At 30.4% G+C, this 19,797-nt stretch overlaps 1 protein-coding gene across 1 annotated transcript in view; it reads left to right on the top strand.

Moving 5' to 3' along the window:
• The window catches only part of LOC107456974 (uncharacterized), a 130,113-nt gene extending 120,453 nt beyond the window's left edge, over window positions 1–9,660 (top strand). The window contains exons 23-26 of the mRNA XM_071181981.1: window positions 1,588–1,726; window positions 3,361–3,456; window positions 6,442–6,502; window positions 9,470–9,660. Of these exons, the coding sequence (XP_071038082.1) occupies window positions 1,588–1,726; window positions 3,361–3,456; window positions 6,442–6,502; window positions 9,470–9,480 (307 nt within the window). The 3' untranslated portion in view covers window positions 9,481–9,660. The remainder of the gene's footprint in view (window positions 1–1,587; window positions 1,727–3,360; window positions 3,457–6,441; window positions 6,503–9,469) is intronic.
• The last annotated feature ends 10,137 nt before the right edge of the window (window positions 9,661–19,797 follow it).

Genomic DNA, 19,797 nt, shown 5'->3' with positions numbered 1-19,797 from the left:
TCTGCGACGTCGATCACTGATCAATGTTTGAAAGACAGAACATCAAGATGAAATAGTTTTCAAATCCAGCCAACGTGAACACACCGTGTAAGCGGCAGTAGTAACTTGTTTAGCCTAGACGTACGTGAACGTGATGATTGCATTGACCTTTCGTTAGTAGCATTTAGGCCTGTCCGACATGTTAATGGCGGTCATTTGCGTTTGAAACCGACTGGTCGAAGCATGTTTCGCAAGTAGGAGTCTGGCTTTACTAACATCTATTGTCCTTCGGGTCCTCGCCAGTTTAGTTACTAGCGGAGACTGGAGATGTTAATTATGAATTCGAGATAAGTAATCTTAAAAACAGCGAGATGTTTTCCTCAAGCAAAGCACAGTAGACTTCATTTTTGTTGATTACTCTCAACTCTTTTTCAAGTCACCACAGCTTTTCCGCACCATGGCAATGTGCCATTTTTCTCCCCACTTCAACTTTAGCTTTATGCTTATCACCACAAGGTTTCACTTCAACGATATTTACTTCATGATGAAGGGGTAAAGGGCCATCTTGGCCTCAGGGACCCCGACCAACCAACAAGACCAGACCAGGCAGGTATGCTAATTTAACCAACTGCTGCGCTTTCAGCAAACGTCTCATAAAATGACAGCAAATATAAAAAGTAATACTACTAAATAATCATTTTCGCTTGAAGTCTCACCCCGAAATGACTGCTAAAAATATGCATTTTATATCAGGCTTTGTATGTTTATATGTTGTGATGAGCAAAATAATTCAAAATTAAATTTATTTAACTAAAAATAACTTTAACTTCGCCTACCACTGGAAAATGTTTTTTTACAAAGAGGCATACCTGCAATGAATTAAATATTAAAACAGGGCTGCTCTTGGAACAATATAATATTCAAAATAAAAAGCAAAACATCAAAGTAAGTACTGGACAAAAAAAAAGCGAAAAAATGTATATTAACTCTAAACTAGTGATGGACAAACTGCGGGCCAACTGTGGACAGCCGGTGCGTTTTATCCGACCCGCGAATAAAATTTTAACTGCGAATAAATCTTAACTAAAATCTTATCTGTGGCGAATATAAACAATTTACATTATACATTCATTTTCTTGTCTACTTTGTTTAAAGCTATTTTTGTTCTTTCTTTTTGTCATGTCACTTTTAACCCCTTTTAAAATTTCAGCAACTCTTCCTTCCTTCCTCAATGGCACGACAGCCCCGGGTGGGCCCTGGCCTTCTCAATCAACTTCCTCCAGGCCTGTCTCTGCCTGGCAGTTGTCTTCCAGTTTGAGACTTTTAAGACTGAAANGAATGAGCAACTCTGAACATGTCAATTTCATGTTATTGTTTGTTAGAATTGCTCCTTAGATAAACCATGACAAAATGTTGTACTATCATTTCTTTAAAGACATTTTTTTACACCACTAAGAAACTTGTGGTCGGATATAACTGTTTGAAACCATCAGAGGAATGTTGAAATAGAATTTAATACATAATACATACTACCGTATGTATTTAAGTAATATTTGTATAATAAGAACCTTATAATAGTATATAAAAACAATATGTGTTTGTTTTCAGCTGTAGCACAAAAATGCTGTTTTTTCTCTCTCTGTATTTCATGGGTGTTTGGATCCCGGGATTGGTGACATGGCTTGAAATAGACACTGTCAACCTTCGAGGATGGAGGAAACTTTTTCACATTTTTAACTGTTGGATTGTAAGTGATGATCATCATCTACTTCTCCCGCATATCTAATTTTAGGCACATTTGTTTTCTTCTCAATTTTACTATTTTAATTATGAGCTGTAGAACATATATTGTCCATTTTTCATCTATAAGGGTTTCTCTAATGTTGACCCATAATAATGGATGTGTTAATTTCGGAACCAAAGTATGAGTTTTTTTTCTTTTTTCAATAAAATTCCGACTTGCTGCAAAAAGAAACAAAACATAATCACCTAATACAGGGGTGGCGAACCTTTATGCACCAACGTGCCATTTTTTCTAAAAAATTGTTAATTTGGTCATAGACGTGCCGTCAAACAATTTTGACTTCATGATTACTGGGAAAACTCAAAACTCTTTATTTACTATGAAAAAGAATACATTTCGCAATGTCTCAATAATACGCGTAATTCAACTTAAAGTAACATCAGTGTGACTTTTGTTGTTGCAGATTAGATGACAAATAACTTATATTAGGTTGTAAGATGTTATTTTAAGCAGGTCTGTTAATTTTTTTGCTAGTTATTTATTGTTAGCTTGTTTTTTATGGTGATTAATTGTTTTTTGGCATTAATTATAATTTTTTTGTTAATAATTGTNTATATGGAGTAGGTAACTTATTTTGAAGATGACTCTCTTGAACTTGAGCATAAAGTAAAATAATTTTATTCTTGGAATTTTTTTTTCTTTCCAATTCAACAATTTACTTTATTGAACTTTAGGTAGTTCGGCAGAGTACCTGTATTTGATCAGCTCACATTTGATTGCTGTGTACGCAATACTAAATTTTATTCGGCATCTATTTCTTGAAACGTAGTCATAATTGATTGCTTTGTCTTATCTAAATCATTAAAAGAACAACTTCATATTGATCAAAATTATAAATTAATAATTATTTTGTTTAATACTTTAAATATATTCATTTGAATAAATAAATAAGTAGTTTTGAATCGATACCAAAAAGTAATGTTGTTGCTATATAATTTTCAGCCACTCTGGATAAACTATGGTATAAATAAGAACTATGGCATAAATAACAAGTTAGCTTTAATCCAAGATAAATCAAAAAAAATTTACATTTTACGTGCTGAAATTATAAGAACTATAAATTTGGATGCATTATCATTTGTTATTTTTTTTAAAAAATGTGTTAGAGTTTCTTCAAGCAAAATATTTGTAATGCCTCTATTGATTTTCTTAAAAACTGTTAAAATTAATTTAGTTTTTTTAATTACATAATTTTTAGTTTTATTTTCTTTGAAAAATAAAAATAATTAGTTAAGAAATTAGTTTTAATTTTAGAGATTAGTTCCACAGCTTTACTCATTAATTTTTTTTTTTACTCGTTCTATTTTATTTTAAATTTTTTTTTACTGTCGATTGAAATAAACAGGAAAAAAACTTACATGAAACAATAACACTGTCACTATTTCTAATTCTTGCTAAAATCATAAATTACATAAAATGATAATAAAATCTCTACTTCCAATTCTAGATAAAAGTATAAGTTACATGAAACAGTAATATAAATAATCCCAAGAAATAAAAGTGAAAAGATATACTTGAATAATATTATTTTCTTTTCAATGAATATAAATTAACAGTAATTTACTTAACTCTTTCAGGGTGTTTTTATAGTATTTCTTCTTGGATGTGGTTCAAGGCAGTTTAGATATGCCGTTTTGGAAAAATATGTCAAATATTTGAATAAAATTTTTCGTGTAAGTATGTCTCGTAATCCAAGTTTTTAATAAGTTGAAAATTTTAATTTCGTAATTGAATCTCAAAAATGGAGAAAACAAATGCTCATAATAAGATTTTTTTTTCTGTGAAAAAATAAAAACGTTAGCTTCAAATGTCACAGGAGTAAAAAATTTTATTAACCTATAAATTCGATAATGAAGCAAAATTTTTACTCATCCTATGTTTTAATAACTAAGTCGGATTGAAAATTTCTATTCCAGGCCTGCTAACAAAAATTTTAAAAGCCTCACCACTTGAGAGCTGGAACGAAGCGGTGTTGCATGTGAACTTTTCAATCATTTATATGTAATGGTGTTGAAAATGAGCTCAAATGAATAAAAAATAATACATTAAAAGTTTAACTTCGGTACCTCTAGAATAAATTTTTGCAAAATTCTTAGAAAGTTGGCAGCCCTGTATTCACATAAACCAAGCGCAAAAATATGCCATCATTATATAACGCAAGGTTAAGGAATACTGCACTGTAATGATGCGAATATACCAGGATCTATTTACCCGTATCACCGTATCAGATATGCGCATACTGAATTTTACAATATGCAGGGCAGCCAACTTTCGGCTCTTTTTTTCAACATTTTTTCTAGTGGTAGCTCAGTTTTTGTTTTAATGTATTATTTCTTATTTATTTAAGCTTCCTTTCCACGCCACTACATATTTGAAAGTTTGCCTCTTTGTTCCAGCTCTTTCGTGGTAGGGATTTTGAAATATTGGCAAAATTATCAAAAATTCTGAAAGCCTTACAAAAAGTGTAGTAGTTGGCAGGCCTGTATATGTATCTAACAGTATCACTTTATACAGGGCTGCCAAATTTCTACGCTTTTTATTAACAAAAACTGACCAACCACTAGAATAAATGTTTAAAAAACTGTAGTAGTTGGCAGGCCTGTATATGTATCCAACTAAAGGGCCGTAAGGCCTCAGACACCCAGTTCCACTGCAACGAACGAACGAATGTATCCAACTGTATCACTTTATACAGAACTAATAAATTTCTACGCTTTTTATTAACAAAAACTGACCTACCACTAGAATAAATGTTTACAAAAAGTGTAGTAGTTGGCTGGCCTGGATATGTATCCAACTGTTTATCACTTTATCCAGGACTGCTAGCTTTCTACGCTTTTTGTAAACATTTATTCTAGTGGTAGCTCAGTTTTTGTTTAAATGTATTATTTCTTATTCATTTGAACGTATTTTCCACATCACTACATATAAATGATTTAAAAATTTCATATGCCACTTTGTTTCAGCTCTTCGGTTGTGAGGCTTTTTAAAATGTTAGCAAAATTACTATAAATATTGACTTTTAAATGTTTACCACTCTATAAAATATTTTGCAAAAAGCGTAGTAGTTGACAAGAATGCCTTATAGTGGTCGAAAAAATGTGCCTCACATGGCTCATTTGCTCTTTTTGCAATTCGAGAGCGGCTTATGCTTGGATTAACTGCGGACAAGCATAGTATACCTGCAAATAAGTACCAAAGGCAAGATATCGTATCAGATACATAGAGATTCGAATACCATAGACATCAATTTGTCGCACTTTGAAATGGCCTATAAAAAATTTTTGTATTTTTTGGCTGCTATTATTTGTATTACGTGTGGGAGAGCGCAGTTTGGGAACAGAATTTGTCGTCCACTACGTTCATACGCTAGTCGTTAAGTTAATGGAAAACACGAGACACCATGTATATTAATGTGGTGTTTGATTTAAACAATTACTCATAATTACATTTATAACAGAGATGCCAACTGCTCCGGACACGCCAAAATAACTTAAAAAACGGTAAATAACTACAAAGTAAATTTTGCAAAGATTTGACTATTTTTGCTTTTTATAAGGCATAGCATGACATAAGTACTATAAAGTGGTGAATTATGTAAGCCTACGAATTTTCTAGAAATAGTGATGGATAAAAATCTACCAAGTTGAATTTACTAAACCAAGAATCACAATTAATAAACTACCACATTAAAATATAAACTTGCTGTCCGGAGCAAGTTGGCATCTCTGTTATAATATTGAGGGACATATATATCTTATTGTTTCTCCAAGATAAATTACAATAATAAAGTAATTTAGTTATCAATCTTCTTCTTTCTGAAAAAACATTATGGGAATGTTGTGAGTTACAGCTTAGAATTAATTAAATATTCTGGTAGTCAAAGTAGTTTCGAATAAAAATTTGTACACATTAATTTTGTTTATACATCAAATATTTTGAAGAATCCGCTGGCTCAGAACCTAAGAAGTTCGCCATTTCAGTTTAGTATGATTATTCAATTATTAGCATACCCTAGTAGTCAAGCTTGTTTCAACCAAAAAATATGGCGAAAAATATCCATAACCTTCCTAATATTTTTATATTTTGAATAGGATACTGCTTTTATGCATAAGCATTTATTTTAATGTTAAACCAGAGCCTTGGTTGCTCAGAGAATAAGGCGTTCGCCTACCAAGCTATGAGCTGGGCTCGAATCTAAGCGATAGCTGGTTGATGCTAATCCCGCACCCGGCCATAGTGCTAACGTAAAAATATCCTCTATGGTTGACGAATCATAGGTTGTAGTCCTCTTGACGTCAGGCTAACCATGGGAGGTTTCTGTGGTTTTCCTCTTCTTGCAACGCAAATGCGGGTTAGTTCCATCAAAACCTCCTTCTCGAAAGCGAATTTCTCTCGATACTTGATCCAGGAGTTCCCTTGTCTTCTGGATTAGGTTCAAAATTACAAGATTACAGAGTTGAACATTAGTAATCGCAAACCTAAAATTGAGTCAGCAGTTCAACGACGGTTGTAAAATAAAATAAAATGTTAAACCGAGTATTTATTTATGGATAATCTAAACATTTTACTCAAACTTGGTAAATATTTCGAAATATAAAGGTTGTAATGGTCTAAAAAAAGTTTTTAATGCATCTGATTCTTTCTTTTTATTTCAGAGCAATGACATCAGGCCACAATTTGAATATACAAATGGATACCGTTTTGAGTACAAAAATTGTAAGTAATAATTTATTGTCCTTTTATGCTGCAAAATACCAGTGAATAAAATAATTGTTTAAAAAATGTACTGTTAATTAATTTTGAGTACTAATCTACCTTTTAAATGATAGCATATTGGTTGTTGTTTCAAATTTATCAAACTTAAGTATTATGACGACGAGTTCAGAGTATTATGACGACATTGCTAAGAAGTGAGATCCTATTCTCATCACGTGACCGTAACCAGTTAACGCCCAGCGTCATATATTTAGGACAGTTCCTTTTTTCAAAACCATTCGTAGTGATGGGAAACTTTTTTCAGCATTTTCATTTATCTGGGTGAATTAAAAGATTCTCAGATACCACAATGATTTAGTTATTTCTGACTAGATCTAGAATTAAAAAAGGCTAGTATTTTTTGATCCATCAAAGACTCTTTGCCCTAACAGTAGAAAAACCAATTAATTTCGATAATACATATCTGCCAACTCTTCCGGATTTTCGGGAAGATTTTATTTTTATATTTAAAGAGGTAGTAAATATATACTATTTTTTCTTTTATAAACTTAATTTTTAAATGATTTGATCACCACTATTCTTAGAAAAATTAAGCACATATATTAATATGCGTTACTATCATGGTTGTGAACTTAAGGTTTCTCAAATACAACGTATTTGTTTGCTTAAAATTGAAGTTTCAATTCCATTTTAATACCACTGGGAAAAATGATAATGGAAAGGATTAAAAGTTAGCAGGTATGATAATATATTATACCACCCTTTCCATAAAACCACTTCTTGTATGATTTCAATATATAAAGTCGGGACAAAACGGGTTAAAACAACAAAGAGATACAGAACGCTCCGTTAATAAAACTGCATCGTCTGAGATCCCAACTACCTACGTATTGCCCGACTAAAATTTGCATTTAAAGGAAATAAAACTGAGAGGTTTCACTGTATACCCACTAAAAAAAGACGATCTGTATTGTATTGTTGCGTTTTCCCTAATGCAGAGATGCCAACTGCTCCGGACACGTCAAAATAATTTTAAAGAAACGGTAAATAATTACAAAGTAAATTTTACAAATGTTTGAATATTTTTGCTTGTTTTTTAAAAGGCATAGCATGACCAAAGTATCATAACGTGGTGAATTATATAAGCCTACGAATTATTTAGAAATAGTGGTGGATAAAAATCTACTAAATTGAATTTATTAAATCAAGAATCACAATTGATAAACTACCACTTTAAAATATATATTTGCTGTCCGGAGAAAGTTGGCATCTTTGCTAATGTAATATTATATTTTTTAAGTTCAATTCCCTCCAAATGCTGCGAAATTTTCGCAGTTTCAGAAATTTTAGCTCTATCTAGCAAATTTTATAAATAATGTAGCAATGTATAATAAATTATAATACTATAATAACGGTACTATAGTCCTAAATTTTTCCCACTGGCAGTAATTTTAATAAATTAGCTTAAAATAGATTTACCCATCACCACTCATAAATAATTTGAACAGTCATAATACAGGTCAGATTAAATTGAAAAAATATTCTTAAGTTTATAAAAAAAAAATTTTATAAAGCTTTTGCTTTTGGTTCGCCACCACTGGAACATAATTCTTCAAAAACATATCTATAAGAGCAAAAAAAAAATAGTGTTCTGCTTTGAAAATTATTTATTTGATAAGTATTTTTTGCAAAATAATTGTTGTAATATCCTAAAACATTAAACAAAGTTGTGAATATTCAGTGTTCATTGCGCAAAATAAAAAACAGATCACTCTGAATAACTTTTGATCAGATCTTCACGTTCTGGAACTAATTGTTCGAGGGGGGGGGTTACTTCAAATATGCTAATTAATTAGTGCAACCGATAATTTAAGTTTCGAAATTCAAAAAAGTACTTTCTCTGAATAAACATATCTTTTTTTTAAAAAAAATAATTCAAGTTTTTGACCATCCCCACAAAAAAATATAGGGAGGTAGGCACAATCAGGGAAATATTTTTATCAGGAGAGCATGTAAAGTTTGGACCTCTTAATGTCATTATTACTTTTTGCGCATATCTAGGGAACTTTTTAAGCGAAATGAAAAAATTGCGCACTGAATTATAATATTCATTCATCTTAAGATAATTCAATGCAAAAAAAACGAATTTCAGTAAATATGTATTATTTTTATTAAAAACAGTCGAAAAAATTTTGATTTGTTCGACGCACAATTTTTCACGTCGTTTTCAACTATTTAATTTCACATGGTCAAATCCGAATTTTTAGTGAAATCGGTTGAGTAAATCCTGAGAAAATGAATTTTATGTATACGACTTTCTTAAAATTCGATTTCTCTGAAACTATTCGACCGATTTCGCACAAATTTTGAACTTTTCCCTGTTCATATACATACTTTAAAATGATGTAAAATGTTTCATACGATATAATGCAAAACATTTTTGACCATTATTAAATAAAATAACAAATATTTACTAAAATTTATTTTTGCATGAAATTATATTTGGGTAAATGAATTTATAATTGTGGACAAAATATTTTTCAATTCGCTTAAGAAGCTCTCGAGATAAGGCAAAACACGCAAAAAGTAAAATTAATATTAAGGGGTCCAAGCTTTATACCTCTTTCCTAACCAAACTATGGGAATTGTATTTCCCAGATTGCTGCTTCCTCCTATATTTTGTGTTTCTGAAACACGAATCCATTAGGTATGTTTATTCAGAGAAAGTACATTTTCATGCCTGATTTCGTAACTTAAAATATCGGGTGCATTAATTACTTAGTATATTTGAAGTCATCCCTTCGAACCCTTAAGAATGAGTCTTTGAACGTGAAAATCCGATCATTAGATCAAAAGTTATTCATGGTAGTCCCTTTTTCTTTATTTTGCGAACTGTAAACATTAAAAAATATATGTAGTATATAGTTTAAAAAAAATTTTAGTGTTTGATTTGCTGATGTGTTTCAGATTACTACTAAGCCCATTGGATGATGTTTCTAAAAGTCTTTCGATTTGTCTTCTTTTTGAATACTTTTTTTTCTACATTTCAAGACACTCCTGCCAACTGTTGCCATATTTTCTAATGGAACATTTCGACCTTTGTATAAATTCATATACTTTACTGAAAATAGTAAAAGTCTCATTTTATATAATATAAATTGTTTTGTGTTATTCTTTTACCTTATTTATACTTTTAACCCCTTAACGCACAGATTTTTTGGAGAAAAAAAACCAGCCAAAGGAAATCAATTTTTTTAATGTAAAAAAACACACTTTAAAACATTGTCTTTTCTTTTGATGTATAATTTTGATAGACTGCGCTTTCGCTTCGAAAAGATTATATTCAGAGATGCCAACTGCTCCGGAAACGCCAAAATAATTTTTAAAAAACGGTAAATAACTACAAAGTAAATTTTGCAAATATTTGACTATTTTTGCTGACTTTTTAAAAGGTACAGCATGATATACGTACTTTTAATTGCTTGATATTCGGAGGATCTCAGTATTTGGCCCTAAGGGCCACCAACTGATTTGTCATGATATGCAAGACACGAGCTTTTAAAACTTTTTAAAAAGTGGTGAATTATATAAGCCTACGAATTACTTAGAAATAGTGGTGGATAAAAGTCTACTAAATTCAATTTATTAAACCAAGAATCACAATTGATAAACTACCACTTTAAAATATATATTTGTTGTCCGGAGCAAGTTGGCATCTCTGTATATTTCATTCTTGGATAAATAAGTGTTCTAGCTTACAATCCTATGTAAATGATAAATATTTTATTTCCAATGAGCTGCACAATCGGTCTTGCCGATGAGCAGACCTAGTGCGTTCTCCAAAGGTGGTATCCACTCTTTCAGGACCACCACAATGGGTGAGATACCGTTGGTCATGTTAATTTGTACGTCTAGTTTCTGCCACACTAGATGGCAGCAAAAAGACTCTATTTGGATGCTAAAGTGTACTATAGTCCATTCCACCTTAAGTTGGCACTGGAGAGAAAGGTAGGTAGACCGGATAACAACCGTTGTCATGGAAACTGGGTTACTCTTTAAGTCAGTTGGGGAATGAGGTAGCAAAAAAGGGAGAGAAAGAGTTCAGTATTGACGTTAATAATTATTATTTTAAGATACTAGTTGTAAGCTGATTTCTTACTTAGTATTTAAAAAACAGATTTTCTTATTATGATTTTTTGATTAACGAAACTAATTTTGAACAACAGAAAAAATATATATAGTACTTAAAAATCTTCTTTTTTTCTGAAATCTAAAAAAAAAAAAAAAAAGAATTGCATAGATGCGCATAAATACTTTGTTTTAAATATTTATTTTTATATGCTTATTTTTTGTAGGTTAATGTACATTAATTTATCGTTCATTGGTGTTTTGTTGGGAAGAAAAAGTCAGCATAGGCAAGAAATTATTGATCATGAAAAAGATAATACTTATGTTTTACAATATTTACTGTTCTTTTTTTTCTTTTCTTATTATGATTTTTTAATTAAACGAAACTAATTTTAAACAAAAAATATATATTTAAAAAGATTCCTTTTTGCTGAAATCTAAGTAAAAAAAAAGAAATGCATAGATGCGCATAAATACGTTGTTTTAAATATTTAAATGCTTTTTTTTTTTTTGTAAATTAATGTACATTAATTTATCCCTCATTGGTGTTTTGTGGGGGAAGAAGAAAAAGTCAACATAGGCAGGAAATCATTGATCATAAAAAATATCATACCTATGTTTTTTTAATATTTACTGTTCTTTTTCTTTATAAATAAAAAATTCAAAACTTTTTTGAGAGAAGTTTTTTTTCTGAAATATATTTGCTTCTAAAAGACAAAAGAACTTACCTAAAAAAAATAATTCTCAAAAATGGTATAAGTTTGGACTTTTAGTTTTATTCACATGGAGGGCACGTACTGCTTGTACGCTCCCCCCCCCCCTTCCCATGTTTTNGAGTACTGCTTGTACGCCCCCCCCTTCCCATGTTTTTAGCTGCCGTATCCCACCCTCTTAGACTCAACAAGAACTCTTTGAATAACATGATTACCACCAGGATAGGTGGTTATCATGTTATTCATTTAATATTTTAACAGTTGACAGTTCCTTCTGCAAACTCTTTGTGGGGTCGCCCTGAATTGAATTCAATCCACAATTTCTCATCAGGAGAAATTTTACTTGGGTGGTTAGATACATTTCTTCAAAAGAAAATACGTATTTTAAACTATCAGAACCTTCCTTTACTTTTCAGGATCTTTGCCAGTGAAAGGAGGCTTAAGAGAAAAATCCGTATAGTTAGTAATTTAAGTAATAGTAAATTTAAGTTTAGTAATTAAGTCTCGAAATATTTTGTCAGATACTGAAATATCTTAATATTTTCTACATACGAGAAAGAATTTCTCAGCTTTTTTGGCTTTGTATTTCAAAAAAAAAAATAATTAAGATATTGATTGGTTTAAATTAACCTTTCGATGTTTAAAAAAAATTAATGATTCTAATTTTGTGTCTTTTTTTAAATTATTTCAATTCCTCTACATTTTATTAGTTTATAACTAACGGATTTGCACACTTATATTATGGAATTTGTGTGTCAGATAATATTTAAATTAAACTTAATTAACAAACCCTTTAATTAAACAAACTAAAAATCTTGAATTTCCGCCATCACATTATTAAAGTTCCTATAAAAAGCGAATTGTACTTCAGAGCTACACATGGCGCAAAAGACGCAAAATTTGAATCTTCACAGAGATTGAATAAAGCGAAAACAATTTTTACTTTTGTCGTAAAAAAAACTTAATTTTGAATTTAATTTTGCCGGAAATGCCAAGAGCCAATAAGGAACTCCACGGATCTTTTACATGCCGCATAATCATACGACATGGCCGCTGAGGATTTTCTGCATCCCGAAAATCCGGTGTCTGGGCCGGGGATCGAACCCGCAGACTTGAGCTCAGAAGGCCGACGACAAACTAACTGCGCCACTCAGCCACCTTCTTATCTTCAATTCTCGATTGTGTTCGAGTGTGAAAAATTATAGCAGCATAAGATTATCTCGAGTGTGCACAGTTTCTTCTGTTTAGCTCACTCGATTTAGCTCACTCGAGCTCAAAAGTTAAGGGCTTAACTTCTTGAATTGATGACATATATATAATTATTAACACTAGATTGCCCAGGGAAGTCATTTTGACTGCTTTTTAACTGATTTTTCATTTGAAAAAAATTTACAAATAATAATGCATAAATTATTTTTTTCCAGGTAAAGGAAATTTTTTTATTGTTAATGTTTACCAATGATTTGTTACATAAATGTAAATAATATAAAAATATTAAAAATTAATTGAAAATTTTTTTCACACATTAGTTATTCTTCCAATATACAGTCATTTTTACTCCTTTTAGGGTATGTAGGTACACACTAAGTTTCATTCTTTCTAGAGTTAAATATGAATTATGAATATAGTATCGTTAAGATGGAAATACCCGATTCAGCAATAACAATAAAATTTAACCCATTAATGCCCAGGGATCATCTATAACCAGGGCTGCCAACTAATATGCTTTTTGCAAAATGTGTTGAGTAGGAAACAATTAATAATTAAAACTTCGAGAGTTTTTGATTAGTCATTATTTTAAAAAACCTCACTTCGAGCGAGCTGGAACAAAGTTCTACCGTACAATACAATAAAAAACGCAAATGCTTCATGATTGATTCCGAGAAAAGTGGCTAGACAACTTTTCTTCATCTGTTGCTATTGCTTTGAACTCTAAAATAGAATTTCAAAAAATCGGTAAAACTAAATTCATTTTTGAGGGAAAAAAATTTGCAGTATGTAAATTACCCTATAAAGATGACAAATTTATAAAAATCTCAATTTTGAGTTTTTTGCATCTCACGCTGGTTTTTCAATCGCACGTCAGAGTAGCTCTTGATGTTCAATCATTAACATGTATAGTTAGTGTGAAAATAACTTTAAATCAATATCGCAAAACAAAAAAAGAAATTGTTTCAAAACGTATACTTAGTAGGGTTAACCAACCAGTGAAGGAACACTACCCAGTGACATGGGTGAAAGCCCTTATATAGCAAGACGGAAAAGAGAAAAACCTGGTACGTAAAACATTTCATTCCAGCATTTTTTTCGAAAAAATGAAATATCTGTAACTATCAAGATTTCTTTTATAATTCTGGCATATATATAAAACTGCTTCTTTTCCAAGATAAAGTAGATAATGTTGAAAAATTAAAAAAAATATTAAGTAAACTCCTCCCCAAAACTAGCTATAACTGAAATGGTTTTACTACCAGCCTTTCCTCTTTTCCGTCTCCCTTTCACCCCTGCCCAGTGAAGGAACATTTCATACATATTGATTAAAATTAAGAATTTGAAAGTTTTTCTTTAGATTGATTGGTAACAGTAGCTTACTGCCAAACAATAGGAAGTCATCTAGCAATGTTTTGGATTACCTGGTCAAATAGACTTCTCTGGAAAAATTTTAGAATTTGTTATTATCTCTGCAACGCCTTGTTTCTTTGAAAAAATTATAAGGTGAGTGTTTGTATTTATATGTTTGAAGTGGAATTAATTGCATGTAATAGTTTTATTTTTCTCACTGTAAGAAATAGAATTCAAAATATGGTTATTGAAGTTACGTTTTATTTTTTTAAGCATCATAGCATAATAAAGTACTGAGATAAGGGGGTGTTTATTCACTGGATCACCAAATGATGAAAAACCAGTAAAATAACAAGTGTTCCTTCACTGGGTTTTTTTCTAAGTTAATGAAAATGAAAGATAAACTTTAATTTTCTTGTACCTTTAGTGATGTTCCGCATCAAAAGTATGTTAAAAATGCGAAAAATAACTTCTAACCAGAGAGGGAACAGGCACGTTCCTTTATTGGGCATAGATTTCCCAGTGAATAAACAGTATGTGTTAATATGTTGACACTTTAATTTTCAATTCTTGATTACAAAAAAAGTTAACATTTTCCAAGTATTTATATGTCATAATTTCAAGAATAGGCTTGCTTTTAAATGTTTGTAGGGCTTATAAATTCATAAAAAGCATTAAAAAATAACCGAAATTAAGTGTTCCTTTACTGGGTGTTCATTCACTGGTAGCAGCTGTTCCTTCACTTGGCCTTCTTACTACTTGTTATTTGAACCTCCAAAACTTTAAAGCAATATTATGTAAGTTCTCTACAATTTGTATTTACACAATTTGCAATTAGTAACAAATATGTTGACACTGTCATTTAACCAAAATTACGAATTTTGAAATTAATATGATTTTTTAAAAAGCAAGCGAATCTTAAGTGTTCCTTCACTGGTTAGTTTACCCTAATACTGGAAGAAATTTTCTCAAAAAGGGCAGAATGTTGACAACCGTGCATAAATGGAGTCAAGATTGGAAAAAGGTAATAAATAGGCTGACATCTTACAATAAGGTTAAAATAAAAAAATATTTAAAACAAGTCGTTTAAATCTTTTTACATTATTTATTTTATATTTGTTCTTCAAAATAGCAACACAGCCGATCATCATTGAAATAACAGTGAAACCGATTGCGAATTTGTAATCAGCGACGAAAAAATATCCAAATTTCCGGTCAAAAGCCTAATGCATTAGAAAATTTAAAAAATTGTAATTCATTATAGCTTGAATAAATGCCCATTTTGCATATCTGAAAATGATACGTGTTTCTTCGTGAACAGCACTTTCAGACAGACCTAATTATTTATATTTGTGTTTATAATTAAACTGCTTCTTAATTGTTGAGAAGCCTATTCAAGAGTGATACGAAAACAGGAGAAATTTTCAGATCTGAAAAAATACTTATCAACAAGTCTTTTGAGCTCAAAAAAAGTCCTTCTTATTATTAATTGTTATCACAACTTAGAAAAAATTTTTGAAGAAATAAACATACTATTTCTAACCATTTCCTTTTTTTTATTTTCAGTATCTGCCAGCCAAATGTATTGCTAGCAGATACCTTTAATATATGTGATGATTTACACAATAAAAAAATTAAAGTACATGTAAAATTAAAATAATTATAAAATATATTTTATTTTTTGAAACGGTAGTTTCTAAAATTTCAACTACCTCATTTCTGTCTGTTTATAACTGTGTATAAAATGTTTCGATGAGCTTGAAAATTCTTCGATATGAACTGAAATTAAAATTAAGAGAACTAAACTTTTGATTGCTCTTTTGACCACACAATGGGAATTGAACAGGATTCGAATTTGACGGAAACGAAACTTTATAAAAAATCTGCAGTAATATGACTGATTTTGATTCTTAAAGTATTGTCTGCTGCACTAATTAATGAGTGCAGTTATATCAACGCAAATTTAAGTTTTAGCCATTGAATCATTAAGATCGGTTCTGAAGTCTATTTCCGATCATTAGTTCATATGTTATTCTGAATTTTTGTTTTTGTACTACAAAAACAAAATACAAACAGGATAAAGTTAAAACTAAACACTTTATGCATTAAATGCTAATCATGAGCCTGTTGTAAATCATTATTTATTACAAAATATGCTATGGTTTGCTATGGTTGACTAAAATAGCAAAAAGTGATGACGATTAAAATTTAGAATTTTAAAAAAAGAGGTAAAAATTTGCAAATTTTATAGCATATTTTTTTAAATTACCAGAAATGCCAACTTGCTCAGCTTTGTAAAAAAAAATACTTTCTAGTAAAATCAAAATTAAAGCTATTTTTAATTAAGTTTCTTTCTCTTTTTTTGTAATTTGACATATTGAAAATATAAACATTATTACTGTTGTCTCGTGGCAACACTTTCAAAGAGTGGGCGTAATTTTCCTAATTCAACTTAGTTTACTCTTCAATTCGAAACAATTTATTCGAATTTTGCAGAAAGCGGAGTAGTTTTTATTTCTAGTACTACTATTGAAAAAGGATTCGGACTATATTTTCCTTAAATTTTCGAAAAGAACAATTTGAAATGTATCTCTTAGTGTTATTAAACAAATAACAAATAAATAAAATTTCTGCCTCTTCTTACATTTTAGTTGCCTGTGACTTCCCCGCATACCTTTTGTAAGGAACACGACTTCAGCCTGATAAATGGTACCTATGAATTAATAATATTTGTTTGTTATGAGAAAAAATAATATCGATTTTGTTTTCATTACAAACTTACTTAATTATCGCATCTTAAACGTAAATGAATTATCTCGTTCTTCCTACTACTTTCTACGTAGCAGAGAAGTGGGAACTCTTAATAGGCACACAAATTAAATTTTAAAAAATTCTAAATTGAAATATATTATTAATCTGCATAAAAACTGTGTCTCGCAGAGTGAAACCGATTGCGAATTTGAATTCAGCAACAAAAAAATATCCAATTTTCCGATCAGAAACCTGATGCATTGGAAAATAAATAAATAAAAATTTTAATTCATTATAGCCTGAATAAATGCACCTTTTGTATATCTGAAAATGGTACGTGTTTTTTCGCGAGCAAAACTTTCAGACAGTCCTAATTATCTATATCTGTGTTTATAATTGAACCACTTTTTAATTGTTGAAAAGCCTGTTCAAAAACGATACGAAAACAAAATAAATTTACAGACCTAGAAAAAGAATTTAAATCAACCATTCTTCTGAACTCACAAGGAGTAATTTTTATTATTAGTTACTATCACAATCTTAAATAAACATATTCTAACCATTTTAGTGAATGAGACAACAATCAGACATATTTTCTATTTTATAATTTTCAGTATCTTCCAATCAAATGTATTGCTGTCAGATACCTTTATTAAATGTAGTACGTGGTATCCAGAAGAATGATAAACTTACTAAAATTAAAATTAAGATTAAATATATTTTAATTTCTGAAACGGTAGTTTCTTAAATTTGAACTACCTCATTTTTATCTCAACATTTGTCACGTAAAAGGAAGCAACAACTGCCTGATTTGGAATTGATCGATGATAATACAAAATACAGTCGTATTACTACTTTTTCCTTATGTGAATCTGGCCATGTTTTTTTTTTTTTTTTTTTTTGAATNATTTCTTTTTTTTTTTTTACCATTTACTATATCGAATTTATTTCTACTAATTTCAATTTAGTTCGTTAATTTACATGCGTAGATTTACAACTCTGCAATTTATCGCCGCTTCAGCTATAATAATCACAAGTGTCATTAAAAAATGAACTAAGTTTAACACGTTTATTGCCAGCCAAGTGGCGGTGGCTATACTCAAAAATGCCAACTTGCTCCGGACACCAAATATATACTTTTAAGAGGTAGTTTATCAATTGTGATTCTCAGCTTAATGAATTCAATTTTGATGATTTTTGTCCACCACTATTTCTTAATAATTCGTAGGCTTATAACATTCATCACTTTATGGTAATAACGCATACCTACCAACTTTTCCAAATTTTCCGAAAGATTTTGTTTTCATATTTAAAGTGGTAGTAAGTATATACTATTTTTCCTTTTATAAACTTAATTTTTAGATGATTTTGATCACCACTATTCTTACAAAAATTAAGCACAAATATTAATATGCGTTACTCTCATGGTTGTCAACTTAAGTTTTCTCAAATACAATGAAATAATGGAAGGAATTAAAAGTTGGCAGGTATGTATTAACGTCATGTTAACCCTTGTTTTGGAAGCAAAATTTCTCAAGTATTTGCTAAATTTACTTTGCAGTTATGTACCGTTTTTTAAAATTATATTGGCTTGTCCGGAGCAGTTGGCATCTCTGTATATTATATTTCTATCATAGATCAAGCATTGGAAATCTATAAAAACGAAACTAAAGTTAAATTTTCTTATTTTAGAAGCCATTTTAGTTCTTAAACTTTACTATAAGTTCATTTTAATCAACGATATGTTTTTGTCACGTGAAAACATCATGTTTGCTGCAAAAATAGTTGCATGATAATGTGCATCTTCGCTAACACTTAATCTGCTTTATGGACACAAACAGTATTGAAGAATTTTGTCTCTCGATTTCTCGTTATTAGCAACGAAAGTGTGAAAAATAAAATTTGAAAATATCACCCAAAACATGTATTTAGTTTCCTAACAGCTAGCGTGCTTACATAATATAGAATGACTTGGTACACGAGTTATGGATATGGTGAATTGTGACATTTTTTGACTAAGAGGAGAGGGAGGGGGATCAGAAATATTGAAAAAGGAGTGACATGATTTATGAACGACCTCCAGCTTCTAGGAGTGATCTATACATGAAAAAAATGGTATTGCATATTTGTTTATAAGAATTACTAGCTAGAGAACAATCTCAAAGAAAAGAGCATAATGGAGGAAGCTTCTATGGAAGGCTCAGGCCCACAAAGAGCTGTCATGCCAATAAAAGAAGACTATCTGTATATAACAATTGGATATTCCTTTCAGTTACCTACCACATGTGAGCATTCTTTATATTATTAAGTAATAAAGCGAACGAAATAAGAAAGTTTTAGTAATTTAAATTTATGATACTCGCTTTTCGTTAATCATTTCTATTTTTAATTTTCAGGCGCAAGTTTCATCACTGATGGTTATTATTTTAAAAAAATACTTTTGATTCCTCCCCTCTCTTAAAAAATGTATACTAAGATTCTTAAATAAAACTTTTCTCCATTCATCATTCCATTTCCAACTGTGAATAACTAAGAAAAATCTTTGTGAATTTGTAATTTTTGTGACATGCTAGCACGTACCTTGAACTTAATTGGTTATCAATCCGCGGAGTGCGCTTTGAAGGAATATGTCCAATTTTTACAGAAACCTAACTCGTTCTTTGTACAGTCCGGTGGAATACCTTAACAGAATGTTTAGGATCTGGACTAGTTATAAAGCGTTTACCAGTTACTAAGTTATCCGTTCATTTCGATGCAATAACGGCACAGTAAAAAAGTTGCGGAAAAATTTTGACCATTCTTCTAACTTTAAAAGAAAAACAAAGAAAGCTTCCAGAAACTTTGACTCGATGCTCGAGGCGATCTAAATAAATAGAAAAATTTATGAAATTGGAAGTTGGATTTGGAGTATGATAAAAGAAAATATGTTTTCCTAATGCCTCTATCACACGAGAGAAAAATATGTGCAACTGCAAGTGTAACTGCAAGTGTAAGTGCAACTGTAAGTGAAATTCCTCCGTTCGGAGTTGCCGAAAGGGTTGATTAATTGCCTGAACGGTTGCATGAAATTGGGTTACCATATTTTGTTATTTATCTTTACTTTTGGCTCATATTTAATTTTATCATATTGAATGAATTCTG

Source organism: Parasteatoda tepidariorum, chromosome 6, assembly GCF_043381705.1.
Source record: "Parasteatoda tepidariorum isolate YZ-2023 chromosome 6, CAS_Ptep_4.0, whole genome shotgun sequence".
In the NCBI taxonomy this organism is placed as follows: Eukaryota; Metazoa; Arthropoda; class Arachnida; order Araneae; family Theridiidae; genus Parasteatoda; species Parasteatoda tepidariorum.
Note: the sequence above shows the minus strand (reverse complement) of the source record. Positions and strands in the feature narration are given on the sequence as shown.